This window comes from Aegilops tauschii, chromosome 7, assembly GCF_002575655.3.
Source record: "Aegilops tauschii subsp. strangulata cultivar AL8/78 chromosome 7, Aet v6.0, whole genome shotgun sequence".
Taxonomy (NCBI): Eukaryota; Viridiplantae; Streptophyta; class Magnoliopsida; order Poales; family Poaceae; genus Aegilops; species Aegilops tauschii.
The window spans coordinates 606,938,083-606,954,562 of NC_053041.3; the positions used below are offsets into that span (position 1 = coordinate 606,938,083).

The following is a 16,480-nucleotide window of genomic DNA, read 5'->3' on the forward strand; positions in this document are numbered from 1 at the left end:
CACTTGCATGTGGATCTGAACCCTCCATGCCCAATCCTTTTATAATATACAACTAAAAATAATATATATTTTTTTAAAAAAGAAAAGGAAAATCCCCTTTTCAGATGACACAAACAGGTCAGGTCAGACTACCTTACAGTGAGAAAGAAAAATTGATAGCATGAACTCAAGGGGCCATGCACAAAAGACTAACATTAAAGGTGAATCACAATACATGATAGAAAGTGCTACTGAAGCTTAGGTGAAGCAAATTACCCAAGAGAAAATATGTATCGACTGTCGAAAGAGAGTGACCAGGTCAGACCATCATATAAAAGAGTGTGACCAGCAGCAGACTTCAGAGGGAAGTTGATTTTACCCCTAAATAAGATGCTCCATTTGACATGCTGTAAATTGACTAATGAAATAATGTAGAACTCCTCTGCAGATTGTACAAAGTGTCAAATATGTGTTTAAGTAAAATGTAGAACAATGGACGTAAAAGTTATACGCCTGAATAAAGCATAACCTACAAGAATCACAAGGGCTAAAAATTCAGAACGCAGAAAATTTACATATGCCAAGAAGGTCACTGACCAATAACCATGTGTACTTCCATATTATGCAAACAAGGGATAAAAATTGTTTGATCTGCAGTTAATCACCTAAGCATTGGTTTAACACAGTGGTGCTACTTTTCTTTTTCGTCCAAAACGGAACCATCATGTCTTGAGTTTCCTAAACAACAGTAGACATGCATAAGAATCCTAGTACTCCTGTTAAAAAAAAAAGAATCCTAGTACTAATGTGCATCCAGTGATAACCAAATATACAGCTCATTAGATAACCAAATATACACAAAAGCAAATATGCTAAAAAAGTCCTTTTGAAGCACAACAAAAACTTTGTATTCTACTTCTTGACCAAATATAAAAATAATAACGTGTATCCAATGATTTTTTTACCCAATGCATGAATATAGATAATGCCACGTTACTCAATAACTATGTAAATGCCTGATGATACATGGTACTACAAACATGATTAGAACATAACAGAAGGCTACTGCAATGCTATTGTCATTGTTTTCTCCGATGATAGCTGTGAACAGGAAAAAAATACAATACTTGAATGTGATTCCATGTGGTTCTGAAGCCATTAACGACCATAGTGGTAGCGCGCTTTGCGCGGAACCGCTACTACTATTCCTAGCCTACCGCCAACATGGTGGGATTTATAGTGGTAGCGCTTTTTGCTGCACACGCGCTGCTGCTATAGTTGTAGCTATAGCGCACTTTTCTGGAACGCGCTACTACAAAGTAGCAGTAGCGCCCTATTTTAACCAGCGCTACTGATATACCTCTGTGTATAGGCTTTTTCCTAGTAGTGTACCAACGTAGTTCTAGCTGCCATCATGCACCTCCTCAACCCGACGGAACTTTTCACTGCCGTCCGATTCCACATGGCTATGCTATTGTGTCGGTGGATGAAGTAATGAAGGGATTTAAGGAGCTCGAGCTTGACCACCCTACAAGTGAAGGGGAGACTCAACTGAGTTATGCTCTGAGGACTACATATCTATGGCGGAAGGAGTACATCAAGCTTCCGAACTGGACGCCCCGCCTCCTCCTCCCCCTCCTCCTCCGGCGAGTCAGGGCACTCCGCCTCCTCCTCCTCCGGCAAGTGATCAAGGCACTCCGCCTCCTTCTACGGCTCCTCCGGCGGTGAGGCCAGCACTCCGCCTCCTCCTTCGCCTCCTCTGGCGCGTCCAAGCAGTCCACCTCCTCCTCCGCCTCGTCAGCAATGGCGAAAGACAGACGCCGCCGCTCCGGCTCCTCCGGCGCGTCGGAGCACTCCGCCTCCTTCTCCGCCTCGTAAGCAACGACGGAAGAGAGACGCCGCCGCTCCGGCTGCTAGCAGTACAGCCAGAGGCAGGAGCCAATTCAGATACGGTCCATCTCTCAAGCCTCTAGAAAAGTTACCATACGAGAAGACCTAGAAGGAAAACGCGGAGATCTGTGAAGCCCAAGTGAGGGACCATTTTGCAAAGAAACCTCCACCTCCGAAGGAGACGATAGATCCGGTGAAAGCGAAGCGCACTATCGATACCCTGAAGCGACCACCAGCGCCTCCGTCGCAATCCAACTATGAGTGCATTATTCAAAGGACATATAAGGAAGCGGAGCGGTCGGGAAGTACTTGCAGTGATGTAAGGTTAGCACAACGAAGAAGTGGGAAAAAAATCCCCAGCTCGGCGAACAGGCGAACCAATCGTACCCCCCGCTCAAGGTGTCTAGCGATATCGTCACTAATCTTCCGGGGATGGTGCCCGGCACCAATCCTGCTGATTACCTGGGCAATGATGTAGAGTTTGAAACAATGGAGGTGGACGAAATCAGATGCCAGTACGGGAAGCCTCTCGCCAAAGATGGAAGTCCTCCTCTAACAACGATGATGCAAAGATTCCATGAATGGTACATGAAAACCTGCAACGAGTCTAGGGAGGATGCTTTGACGATGAGAATTAAAGAGGAGCACGACCTCGTTGGACTGGATCAGTTTTCTGTTGAATTTGACGAGTTTTCCAGTTATACAATCAAAAGGCCCTCGACAAATCACTCGTGACTTGCTACTGTCTGTAAGTACTACTTTGTAATTAAGTCTCTATATATAGTTAGCTCTTTCATTGCATGCATATATAATTATCCTCGCTATATTATGCAGATTGAAGATCGTCGAATGCAGAAAAGAACAAATCTATGACATTGGGTTCATTAACCCAAATGTCATACATGAATGGACGGTTAAACACAATGTCAAAGAAACCGAGGACAACTTGCTACAATCCCTTTTAGAATATCCATTTCGTGTATAACTGAAAAAAGTACTGGGTTCTTCCTGTGAGTAGTAATGGGATTTCTAACGCATGGAAAAATTCAGATTTTATCCAGGAGCTCTACATGAAAACTAGTTTCTCCACATCACACTGTTTTCAGGTTCAAGTTCTGCAAGGTTTTTCTGGGCGATTTTTCTTTTGGTTTTTTCAAGCACGGTGTTCGCTTGGTCTTTCTCTTTCTTTTTCCTTTTTATTTTTATTTTTATTTTTCATGAACTTTCTTTTGAATTTGTGAACTTTTTACAATGCTGCGAACCATTTTTTTCAAATCTGCAATTGCTTTCCAAATTTGTGAAAAAAAGCAAACTCGTGAACTTTTTAAAATTTTAACTCATGAACAATTTTCAATTCACATTTTTTTCCAATCTATGAACCATTTACAAATTCATGATCTTGTAAAAAATTGAACTCGTAACAACTTTCAAACTCGCGAACTTTTCCAAATTCATTAACTTTTTAAAATTTCACTCTTGAACACTTTTCAAATTCATGAACTATTTTGTAAACTTGTGAACTTTTTTCAAAGGTAGCGGCTGAAGCAAGTGAGCGTGTGAAGTTGGCGAGAAGGCGAGCAAGCTGGCACAATAAGGCCTTGTACAATGCAAGGTGCTTAGGGGAGGTGCTTGGAGAAACAAACCAGGCTTTTCTTAACACCGGTACTTATTTGTACATAGCAGACGCTTAATTAGGCGTCTCTCCTACAGAAATAGACACCGGTGTTTCAGAAAATCGGTTTATTTTTCAAGCACCTCCCTAAGCACCTAGCATTATACCAGGCCTAATAGGCCACAACCTACTAGCAAGCGAGCGCCAATTCCTAACCGGCGGTTAAAGCGCCGACTAGGAGTAGACGGTGCCATACACAGGAATTTGTTCAAAATTTCAAAAAATGTTCTCCTTTACAAATTTTGTTCAAAAAATTATAAATATTTTTATTTTAAAAATTGTAGAGAAATTAAAGAAACTATCTTACCATTTTTTTCTTTTTCTTTTGATGGCACTCATAGTTGGATGAGTTGTCGAGTAGCCAACAATAACGATATCGACGCTATCTAGATCGCAATATCGATCAACATATGCATGAACACAAACAAGTTAAGCTCATTTATTAAAAAGATTTGTTCATATAAACAATTAAATAATTTCAAAAATTGACTTCAGTTATTTCAATTTCATATTTTAGTATTTGAAATTGGACCTTTCAAATATCTGAAATGGCCCTTTGAAATAATTGTAATGAACCTTCTGAAATAATTGAAATGACCCTTGGCATAATTGAAATGTGACTTTTGAAATAACTGAAATGGGTCTTTTGAAATAATTGAAATGGCCCTTTTGAAAATAATTGAAATGTGTATTTAGAAATAATTCAAATGGTTCTAAAAAATGAATTCAGTCTTTTTTAGTAATTGAAATTGGTAGTTTGAAACCATTAAAATGGGTGTTTAGAAAATATTAAAATTAGACATTAAAAAATCGGTGTTTCAAAATAATTGAAATGGGTCTTTTGAAATAGCTATAATGAGACTTTTAATTTAATTTTTAAATGAGGCTTTTGAAATTCCTTTTTTGACTTAGTAAAACAGTCGAAACCACTTTTTGAAACAATGGAACAATGTATCGTTTTATGAAAACTGATTGCAAACATAACTGAAACAGTAAAATAAAAATCAGCCAAATATGTCCCAGTTTGTTCTTGTTGGTATAAACTAGTGGTTGGGGCGCCACCCTGTGGCGCCGCTTGAAGTGAAGGTGTGCGCATGTTTTTATTTAAAAAAATACGTAGTCATCGCCTCCGTCTAAGAAAACATCTAAAGAAATCATCACCTTCATCTAAAAAAGAAGTAAAAAGAATAAAATTACCACAACAGACTATCAACGAGTGCCACTTTGAATAACCCTCTATTTAAAAAATACCAGAGGTCCTCATTTTCATCTAAAAAATACATTTAAAAAGCAATCCATAGGTTCATCTAAAAAATTCCAAAAGATTTCACACCGCGGCCAACCAACTTGCGCCACATGGCATAGCTGGTTGACCGCGCGTAGCTTAATGGTTTTAATTCGAAGACATGATTTTGTTGAAAATGGGAGATTTAGTTCTAGAGATATCACAATCCCTCCCTCTCTCTCCTTGAGTAAAGCTGACACAACCTGACAATAGCCTTTGTATTCCTCTCTTCAACATTCTGTATTACACACGGGGAAACATGATCTCAACTAGTCCTATTGGGCCTTAGCACGACGTCTTTCTGGTTGTCTATTACAACAAGGGTTGTCCGGCTCCGGTAAAGGGGCGATGACGGCGGCGAGCCTTCAATTTGCTCCAGTACTTGTAGTCGTCACTAGGTGGTCGACAGACATAGTTGTAACTTCTATTACCTCTGTTTGTTTTTTGTAATGCCATGTTTAAAGATGATTAGATTGAAAGTTTCTCGCAAAAAAATTATATACATATAAAGTCATCACTAGAAAAATTGTAGCAAATGAGTGAAGGTACGGGAGGCGGTTCGGTAAGGAAACTGAAGGTAAGAGAGGCGGTGCTCTCGAGTATGGGTTGGGCCGAAAAGATGTCAGAGAAGCCCAGCTCGTACCCAAAGCCCGGAACGGCCATGGCGTCTGGCACCTAGAAATACCTCGGCTTGGCGCTCAAACTAACCGCCGCACCCAACATCTTTCTTTCGCCTCTCGTCGCCGGCCGGAGCCCCAGCGAACCAAGAACGAGCCTCTCCCTCGTCCTCTCTCTCTACGTCCAAGCGGCACAGCACCGGCGACAATGGAGCAGTTCCACGACAGGCAGCACGTGCGGCTGCGGAGCCGCGGGCGTGGCAAGTACCTCCTCGCCGCCGACGACGGGGAGAGCGTCACCCTCTGCCAGCACCGCGCGACACTGAACGTGGCCTGGGCGGTGCACCTCTACCACGGCGCCAACGGCGACGGCCCGTACCTGCTCCTCCACAGCGCCGCCTACGGCCGCTACCTCGCCGTCACGGACACACCGCTGCCGCGCGGGCCCGGTCACTTCCGCGTCGAGCAGCGCAGCAACGACCAGCCCGGGGTGGGGCCCGTCATGTGGCAGGTCATCGGGGGCGGGGACGGGGGCGGCTTCCCGAACGACGTCCGGCTCCGCAACGCCGGCGGCCACTACCTCCGCGTCCACGGCAGCTTCCCCGCCGCGTTCTACTGGAGCGTCGAGCCCATCCCCGCCAGAGAGGGCCCGCCTCGCCTTCCACCACCGTTTCGGGTGAGACCCGGCCGCTTCTTGATAGCTCTCGAATTGCTTCTTGACACAACAGTTCATGGTTCTTTGGTGCAGGAGTATCCTCCGGCGTGGCGGCTGATCCGTTTCCGGCTCTACACCGACGACGGCTGGTTCCAGTTCCAGTTCCAGGGGAGCTGCGTGTACAACCTGAGGAAGGACCTGGCCATGCGCCTCCACCTGCCGCTGCCCCGGCGCTACGCCTTCGTCATGTGCGTCCGAGCCGGCCGCTACGGGAGGCTGACCCCGCTCGTCGTCGACCTGCCCCACGGCGGCTCCGGCGAGACACTCGAGCTCGTCGTCATGCTGTCCGGGACCCCTGTTGAGAGCCTCTCTCCACGACTTACTGAATTCGTTATGTAGAATGTGCAGATCTTGGTGTGGATACTACTATATTCTTGCTGCATGGAGCATGGTCATGATATTTTTGGTTTTATTTTGGTCGTCTTGTAGATTGCTGCATTAGTTGGTTATTGGGGGAACAAATTTCATGAGTAATTCGAGGTCTTAATTTAGTGGAGTGCTAATCTTATCCTGCTTGAAAAATGGATATTATGTTAGGTTTTACTGTTAGGACTTGGGACTTGTCTGAAACTTGTTTTGGTCTTGTAGAAAAGTAAAAGTAGGTGAACTCTGAATATTGGGTGCCAATGCCATGTGGAATTATCAGTCTGTGTACAAATTGTAAAATATGGTCTTGAACTCTGAACTCTGAACCTAGTAGAAACTACCGTTTCCACATTTCTTTTCTCGGTCCAGATAGTTCAGTTCGTCCATTTCATAACATTTTGCTGCTAGTAGAAATTATGGAGCCTAAAATGCCAAACCAACTTCAGTCATCTCATTTCATCTTCACAAAGAATATACTAATTAAGTTTCTAACCAACGAACAAAATTCAGGATGTATCCTACAATAGACAGGGCATAAAAGCCTTCTTGATGCTGTCATTATACTGTTATTCCTTGAACATTATATTTTTTGGGGTTTTGCCTTCTTCATTCTGTCAGTATACTGTTATTGATCATTGGTCCGCTTAACTTCCACATTGTTTCTCCTGGTTCAGCTTATGATGAGCTTCGGCACCCGGATGTCGACGCAGAGTAGAGAAAGATCAGAGCTGGAGTCCGAACACAAGTTCGCCACCTCGGATACGACGACAGCAGAACTGGACGCCTACTTTCGCCTATAGATATACAGAATAGTTATAGGTTGAGAAAACTCAGCAGCTCTTGTGCTTCTTGTAGTAGCTAAACTTGGCCCGTTCTCCTGACAGGACAGAGAGAGGGGGAAACCCTGTCTTTTTCGGCCTCACGGTTCTATATGATTCGGAACTGCTGAAGGCGTTGCGCCCAATGGGTGAACAATGTTTGCTGTGATGCTGGTTTTAGTAGTCGTTGCATTATCGATCTTCTGGCATTCATCTCTATGATGTGATTTCAACCCTTTCTTTTCACTGTAGGGGTTCTCGCAATGAGTTGATGATCCTGCAAAAAAAAAAATTTAGATCATCCATTTCGCGTAACTGGAAAATGCAGTGTTTTTTGCAACGAGTTGATGGTCCTGCATCCCTCTAGACTATGCATTTCGTGCATAACTGAAATACATAGTGGGTTCTTCCTGTAAGCAGTAAAGGGGTTTCTACGTACGAACAAAATTCAGATTTTATCCAGGAGCTCTGTATGAATACCAGTTTCTGCACACCACACTGTTTTCAGGTTGTGTACAGCAGCTGCATCCTATGTCTTTTAATGTCTTGTTTCAGCAACATGAGATTATTGATCTGTGGTATGGTGCCAACTTCTTCATTGTTCAGGCTTAATTCAGGCAATGGCAGGCCAGCCACGGTAGCCGGATGTCAATGTCTTCTTCTTCTTCACAGTTCACCTCTTCAGAAGAATTCAGAACAACGCCTTGAAAACCCAGAAGCTCGTGTGTTTCGGCTAGCTAAACTTGAGCCATTCTCCTGGCAAGAGGAACCTTTCTGTTTTCCCCTCGCGGTTCGAAGCTTCACAACCTTTTTTTCTGAACATCCTTATGCACTTTTCCCCTGAACGCTCATAGGGGAGTAATCTGAGTAGAGAAATTCAGCACCAACCCGATTCTTACAAAAAGTAATTGTCAAACGGATTAAGCAATATTAGGTTGGTAACATTCAGGGATATTCAAACTTATCCTTTCTTGAGCTCTAGCAATGGTTGCAACAGAGACAGTAGCCGGATAGTCAACCATAATCATATCCTTGCAAGTGTTTTTCGAATCATAATGGCATTGGCAGTTGGATGAGCTATCTGATTATTTCAGTCCTTGGTACGGCATTGGCAGTTGGACACAGCACAAGGGTTACCTGCAGGCACTGGCAGCTCGTGTGTTTCGGTCTTATTATTTCAGTCCTTGGTACTCAAGTCAAGTCAACCATAACCAAATTCTTGCCAGTTTTTTCTTTTCTTTTGATGGCACTCATAGTTGGATGAGTTGTCGAGTACCCAACAATAATGATATTGATGCTATCTAGATCGCAATATCGATCAACATATGCATGAACACGAACTAGTCAAGCTCATTTACTAAAAAGTTTTTGATATAAACAATTAAATTATTTCAAAAATCTGATTTCAGTTATTTCAATTTCATATTTTAGTACTTGAAATTGGACCTTTCAAATAATTGAAATGGCCTTTTGAAACAATTGAAATGGGACTTTTGAAATAATTGAAATGAGTCTTCTGAAATAATTGAAATGACCCTTTTGAAATAATTGAAATGTGACTTTTGAAATAACTGAAATGGGTCATTTGAAATAATTGAAATGGCCCATTTTAAAATAATTGAAACGTGTATTTTGAAATAATTGAAATGGATCTAAAAAATGGAATAAGTCTTTTTTAATAACTGAAATTGGTAGTTTGAAACCATTGAAATGGGTGTCTCCGTGTCTAGAAAAATATTATAATTAGTCTTTAAAAAAATTGGTATTTCAAAATAATTGAAATGGGTCTTTTGAAATAATTGTAATGAGACTTTTAATTTAATTTTTAAATGAGGCTTTTGAAATCCCTTTTTTGAATTAATAAAACAGTCGAAATCACTTCTTGAAACAGTGGAACAATGTAGAGTATTGTTTTATGAAAACTGATTTCAAACATAACTGAAACAGTAAAAAAATCAGCCAAATATGTCCAAGTTTGTTCTTTTTCTGAGGTCTTCTTGGTACGAATTCGAAAGGCGGTCTGCAGCTTAACTTCCTCATTATTTCAGCTGATTCAGCCTATGATGCGCTGCGGCACCCGGATGTCTATGCAGAGTAGAGAATGATGAGAGCTGGAGTCCTGACACAAGTTCCGTTGCCTTGGATACGATGAAAGCAGAGTTGGACGCCTACTTTTGCCTATAGATAGATGGAATAGATATAGGTTGAAAAAACTGAGCAGCTCTTGTGCTTCTTCTACTAGCTAAACTAATCCTCAAAAAAAAAAATACTAGCTAAACTTGGTCTGTTCTCCTGACAGAACAGGGAGAGGGGGAAACCCCTGTCTGTTTTGGCCTCGCAGTTCAAAACTGCTGAAGGCGTTGAGTCCAATGGCTGAACAATGTTTGCTGCGATGCTGGTTGTATAATCATTGCATTGTCGCTCTTCTGGCACTCATCTCTATGATGCCATTTCTATCATTTCTTTTCACTCTAGGGGTAACTGAAATGAGTTGATGATCCTGCTGCAAAAAATTAGATCATGCATTTCGCGTAACTGAAAATGCAGTGGTTTTTGCAATGAGTTGAGGGTCTTATATCCATTTTGTCGATCCCCACCACAGTGCGACTCACCGTTCGGTAGTGCTCGTCATACCCGAAACGTCTAGAACATCACCGAGCACCGCCGTCCATCTCCACGCCGGCGAGTCCTCGTCACCGTCTGTTTTTTTGGGGATAATCCTTCATTTAAATGGGTACAATCCCATCTGTTATCGATCCATAGGCCCATAACCCACGCGTGCTTACCGCTTCGCTGATGGCGTATTCTGGTTTTAGGCCATCGAAGTCACTCCAAGTTTGATTAGTTTTGTTTAAATATTCAAGTAGATAAATTTGACCGAACTATGACGGGCCATTTTAGCTCCAAATGAATTGCTCCTTTTTTTGCTTAATTGTGTATTGAAATGCTCTTTCCAGTAGTACACTTGCTAGAATTGTTCTTACTCTGTATGCTATTGTATAGAACTAGAACATAAATGCGCGCGTTGCCGCGCTCGTCATCTTAGCAACGAAAATAATAAAATATTAGAGAAAAAATGGAATGGTAGAAGCATCAAAAGAAAAATTACAAAGTCTTACAGGGGAGCATGTCTGACAAATAGGTTGCAGATGAGCTATACAGGAAGTGTTGTCCCACACTTCTCTTGATTCTGATTTGGTCTATTTGATGGTTCTAACTAATTTCTTCTCCTTTCAGGTATTTTCTCAAATCATGCAATTCTCGATTTTCTAATCTGCGGTTGGTCTGTAAGATGTTCTTGATTCTAGTATTTTGGAAACCTATGTCAAGAAATAGCATACTTGCCATTGCCAAGAAACTTTATAGCTTCCCGTGATAACAACATAAAATAATCTACCAAGATAAAAGGCGTTAGGAGCTGCAATGTTGAGGGAAATTTTAGTAAGTAAAAACAAAGCAACGGCTACATACCGGACTGGCAAGGCGCAAACTTGGTAATTTTCAAGAAGGCGAGGATCAAACGCGGAAGGGTGGCATGTAGTATCTGCAACAATATGCAGCAAAGCAATTGGTAGCCTGAGATGCATAAGTAAAGAATCCTTACAATTGCTTTTACAATCAATAAAACTGCCTTAACGCTTCCTGGGACCAGAGCACTACAACAGCTTCCTATAAGAAGGCTTAAATGATAACAACTCCCAGCTAATGATGTACTGTTAAAATAACCACCAGAGTAGAAACTGTGTGTCACAGTGTCACCTGCTCAAGAAAAGCATGATGCTGTGAATGAACTCCCTAGGCACTTAGAACACCATAAGCGGCATATGCATTGGACCTCATTTTCTGTTCCCAGAGATCTGCAGCAGAGAAGTTACAGAATGTGACGACCCTAGGCTGTGTGTAGGGTCATCATCTGAAAAATACAGAAACAGACCGCATGAGTGGAAAGGGAGATGATCTAAAACAATCTCGTGTGAAAAAAGGTAATATGCAAGAAAAGTAGGCACACAGACAACAAGTAACGTCAACCACCAGCTGAACTTACAGAAGGGTGTGTCAAGCTTCGTCGCCATGATTCCGCCGCCGCTTCCCCAGTATAGGGTGATCATCTTTAGGTACAGAATGGGGAGGGACGTGCGTTACAGCTGCAAGGGCAACAAGATGGAAGGAGGAGGAAGACGGCCGGTGATCGACGCCGACGGCGCGTGTGTCCGCCGCAGCCGCCATGGAAGAACACTGCAGGACGCGACATTAAAAAAGAGATAAAAAGATAGCCACCGTGGGGGCCTGCAGAGGGGGAGTGGAGGGCACAGAGGCAGAAGCAAACCTAGCTCGACGCCGAGACGGATGACGGCGGCGGCAGGGCGTCGAGGAACAGAGGAGCAGTTCGCAGCTCGGGGATGGAGATTGCGTCGCCGAACGGAAACCTGGACGAATCATGATATGGGACTGGACTGGGCCTTCTACCTTACGGCCCGACTACGGACGGAAACCGCAGCTCATTCATTCTGCGGAGTAGCGGCCCATTAAACGGTGTGCAGCGTGTGCTCTACATGCGGTGCGTAATTATAGCGTAAGTGCGTAACGATGTGAAGTGCTGGGATGACCAATTGATCCAGAGCGTCGATGAGCATGATTGGATGGCTGACGAGCCAAAATCGCTGTGGAGGCTCCTAGGTGGCTCCGTTTTACTGTTTCTCAATATCTTTCTTGCATCTTTCTTAAAGTAAATTATTATTATTTATCCTAGAGGGCTAAAATCTTGGTGGTGAGCAAGACTACCCCTGCAAGGCTGCAACCTCTCTAGTGAAGACAAGCTCTCTAAACTTATGCTTGCTATCATGAAAAGGATCTTGGTATTTTGCATGTGTTTGAAAGATTAAAAATGCATATTACTTGTAATTTGCAAATTTTGCTGAAAGAATTTTTTTTGCTCCGGAAAGCAAAATGTCCATGAAAAAAAAACAGTAAGAGTTGAACTCAAATTCCCGCCACGGAGGAAACCCAATTGGTATTCCGTATGCGCGCGCGGGCCGAAGCCCGTCTGCTCCCCGCCCACCATTCCGCCACGTCAGCGATCCTTGCCGAGGCGCATCCGCGCCGTCCAGCACCCACAGCGGCGAACGGCTGAGATCGTATCAAACGACTCGTGGCCGCCGATCCGTGGCACGCACCCCTCCACCAATCAGGGCCGGCTCTCCCCTCCTATAAGCTCGCCGCACCCCCGCCGCCGATTCCCCACCACTCCTCCTACCTCCCAGCGAAACACCACCACACCCGTCCCCGGCGAAGGAGCAGCGGCATCCATGGCCCCCAAGGCGGAGAAGAAGCCGGTGGCGGAGAAGGCCGAGAAGACCACGGCGGCGAAGAAGACCAAGGCCGAGAAGAGGCCGCCGGCGTCCAAGGAGGGCGGCGCTGACAAGAAGGGGAAGAAGAAGTCCAAGAAGAGCGTGGAGACGTACAAGATCTACATCTTCAAGGTGCTGAAGCAGGTGCACCCGGACATCGGCATCTCCTCCAAGGCCATGTCCATCATGAACTCCTTCATCAACGACATCTTCGAGAAGCTCGCCGGCGAGTCCGCCAAGCTCGCCCGCTACAGCAAGAAGCCCACCATCACGTCCCGGGAGGTGCAGACCTCCGTCCGCCTCGTCCTCCCTGGTGAGCTCGCCAAGCACGCCGTCTCCGAGGGCACCAAGGCCGTCACCAAGTTCACCTCCGCATAGATGGGCTGCTCCCTGCCATGTTGGATGATGATGCTGTTTGTACTCTGTCATCTTGTAAGTTAACTGTTTCATGAACTGAAGAAATAGTAACAGTGCTGATTTATTCTGTCTCTGAATCTGACTGTCTATCATGTTCGGTTCTTGCCATGGTCCCTACATTTCTTGAGAGAGTTCTTGCTATGATCCTGCTTGTGTGAGTTTATCCTTTGTCTTCTCTGTTCGTGTATGAATGAAATTCAGATTTTATCCAGGAGCTCTGCGTGAATACCAGTTTCTGCACATCACACTGTTTTCAGGTTTTGTACAGCTGCTGCATCCTTTGTGTTCAAATGCCTTGTGTTGGCAACATGAGATTATTGATCTACTGGAACGGTTGCAGCACCTGTGAACACCCGGATGTCGACGCAAAGTAGAGAATGATTGGAGCAGTACTCCTGGCTGTCGCCTTCTTCTTGACAGTTTACCTCTTTGTTTTCTGTCAGTGCGTCTATGTTTTCTCTATCTTTACGACACGGTGAACTTGAATCGTTTATTGTTTTATTTCACACCATCTTAACCAAACATACGTGTTCTTTGGTGAAAATTTCTCTGCCTCTGTAACAGAAACTGTATTGGTGTACTGGAGGCTGGAGGCGTTTCATATTGAAACTGAATGTTTCTCACGTAATTGTTTGTGTGAACAGCTCCAGTGCTCTCTCTTCGCCACCCGAGACCTGGAGACACAACTCTTCTGTCTCTAGCAAGTCAACAACCACAAGGCCAAGTGAGACACAAGACAACTAACTTTCTAGTATGTTTACCATGGCAATTCACACTAGTCTTAAGATCCTTTTCAGAGCTTTCACCAAACCATTTGTACCTTTTCAATTCGTAGACCCCTGAACGCCCATAGACGAGCGAGTAATCTGAGTGAAGTCATTCAGCACCCCACTTGTTTATTTTAAGACCACCAACCCGATCCTTACAGAAACTAGTTAATAGCCAAATGGATTCAAGAATATGCTTCGATACACCCCCTTACAAACCGTATAAGGGTAGTATGGTCATTTGACCATAAGGTATACCCACCTCCGTATGTGGCACACGAGCTGTACATAGAGGCACACAGCCGATTCGTCCGGCCGTCACACCCCTCTGTCCTGGGCCTTCCCCTTTTTTTAGGATCACTTTTTTTATTCTTGTTGTGCATCTTCTCAATCTAGTTTCTTCTTCATTTGGTTTGGTTTTGTTTGGTCTTTTTCTCTTCATTTTTTTCTTTTATTTATTTCTTCGTTGAACGCACCCCCTCTGACCTGGCCTCGGCCAATATTCCTTTTCCCCTTTCTTTTTGCAACCTTCTAAACATAAGCGTCAAATACACGCACTAACCACCTGCGATATCTCACCTCCTATGTCTAAGGTTTTTTTCCATCTTTTGTAGTGCGTCAAATATAACGCTAAAAATAAAGACTGGTTTTCCTTTTCTGTCGGGCTATTTTGACCGGTTTTTTCTTCTGTTTTTAATTGGGTTTTATTTTATTTTATTTTTCTTTTACTACCCTTCTTTTTTCCATGTTTCTTTTTCCTGTGACATGCATATTATGCTCTTTGTCGAGCAACATAGGTCTACGAGCAACATAGAGAACACAAAAGCACACGCCAACAATAGCGATTTCAGTAATAGGCTGCTTCCTATTGCTTATACACAACTTCTCTTTGTCGGCCTTTACAGAAGGTAGAGCTTGGCATCTGGTGGAAGTCTCTTAGAGAGAGGATCCTTGACAATATCAAGGGCCGAGCTGCGGAGTGCCGGGAGAATCTCATCTGGATCCAACAGATCATACCGTCTTTGAATTGTATCTACGGTCACAGTCTCTATCGCAGGGGCGTTTTCCACGACATGAAACATGAGTTGAAGCTGGCCTTTCGTGGCTTTGAATCCTGTGACATGCATATTCTTCAGGTGTAGGTATTTGTGTTCGGATTGTGGAATGTCTTGTCTCGAAGGCCCCTTGTTTGCAAACCACATCGTGCAAGTGCCATCAAACTGCGAAAGTAGAAACATGCCGTTAGAGCCACATCAGCACACTCGAGTGAACCAACACTAAGCATCCTGATAAAAGGTCATTGAAGTAGAATCCTTAACAAATACAATTCCTTTGTTACCAACAAAGGTGATCCGACAAGAAAATACTCACATGTACTTCCAAGTGTTCAATAAACGGAGCAGCCCTCAAAAGGGAAACCAAGTAGAGAATCTTGTCGTCATCTTTATGATATACAGCCAATATTATCTGCAGATGCTTGAGCTGCGGGAACATGTAACGGCTATCTGATGTCCATGTAGTCTGAAAGAGAAAGACCAAGTTGAGGTCGTCAACGGAAAAATAAAACCATATTGCACAAACTAGAAGTTTGCTCTTACAACGTACATACATCTAGCACTTCAACTGAAATTTTCAAAGTGAGGTTCTGAACATGTGGAAGCCCATTGAGAACCACAGCTGTACCACGCGTAAAGGTAGAAGAACAAAACAAAATTCTTCATTTTCCATCTCCGGAGCATGATGGAGGGCAATAGGTATGCAGCCCCCTTTATACACAAAGGTGGAGAGCTTGGCAGCATGGAACTCTATCTTGGTGAACCCGCAGTATTTGACTCTCAGGTACTGCAGGTTGGACAATGGTCGCTGAACCACCTTCAGTTCTTCGTACAGATCACACCTGACTATGCTCAGCCACTTAAGATTACAGCAGTTGCACAAGATATTCTCGAGATCATGTCTGGTGGTGTTGAGTAAATGGAGATCAAACTTTCTTAGGTTTGGGAAACCTGTGAACCGGGAAGGGGGTGGTTTGAAACATACAAAGCGAAGTTAAAGACATCGTAGACAGGATACACTATCCTTGTCTAAAAGTTCAAATGGGAACCTGTAATGATTCCTATATTTCCAAAATTCAGGCAGTGGTGCCAAATCAAAAGATAGATTCTTAGTCCGGGAGGACATTGCAAACCTTATCCAACTGTTGAGATGATAAACTAGCTTGCTCTCAAATACAAATTTGATCTCAAGATTGTCAACAACCTTGCCGTGGTGCTTTTTCAAGACTGCATTAATATGGTCTATGAACATCTGTGCATGTTGTTTCCCTCCATGCCTAGGCACATGATCCTTACCATTGAAACTCAGTTTGGGGCAAGTTGTCCATATAGATCTCCACTCACTGGACAAAACACTTGACCTTACAGCCTCTTTTGCAGGTAAGTTTGATAAAATGGTGCACATCACATCCTTGAATGAAAAAAAAGGAAAGAAACCTATTAGTTTACCCTGAAAATCAACTGAACATTTTCTTGGCAATTTGAACATACCTCTGGAAGATCTTTAAGTTGAACATTGTGCCTCCCCTTGTCATTTGTTAATCTTGTTGT

General features: G+C 43.5%; 1 protein-coding gene across 1 annotated transcript; it reads left to right on the forward strand.

Annotated features, from left to right (window-relative positions):
* The first annotated feature begins 12,580 nt into the window (after positions 1 to 12,580).
* On the forward strand, positions 12,581 to 13,318 carry LOC109743127 (histone H2B.3-like). The gene has a single exon (XM_020302209.3). It carries the CDS (start codon positions 12,649 to 12,651, stop codon positions 13,066 to 13,068), a length of 420 nt encoding a protein of 139 aa, XP_020157798.1. The 5' UTR covers positions 12,581 to 12,648; the 3' UTR covers positions 13,069 to 13,318.
* Positions 13,319 to 16,480: the final 3,162 nt, after the last annotated feature.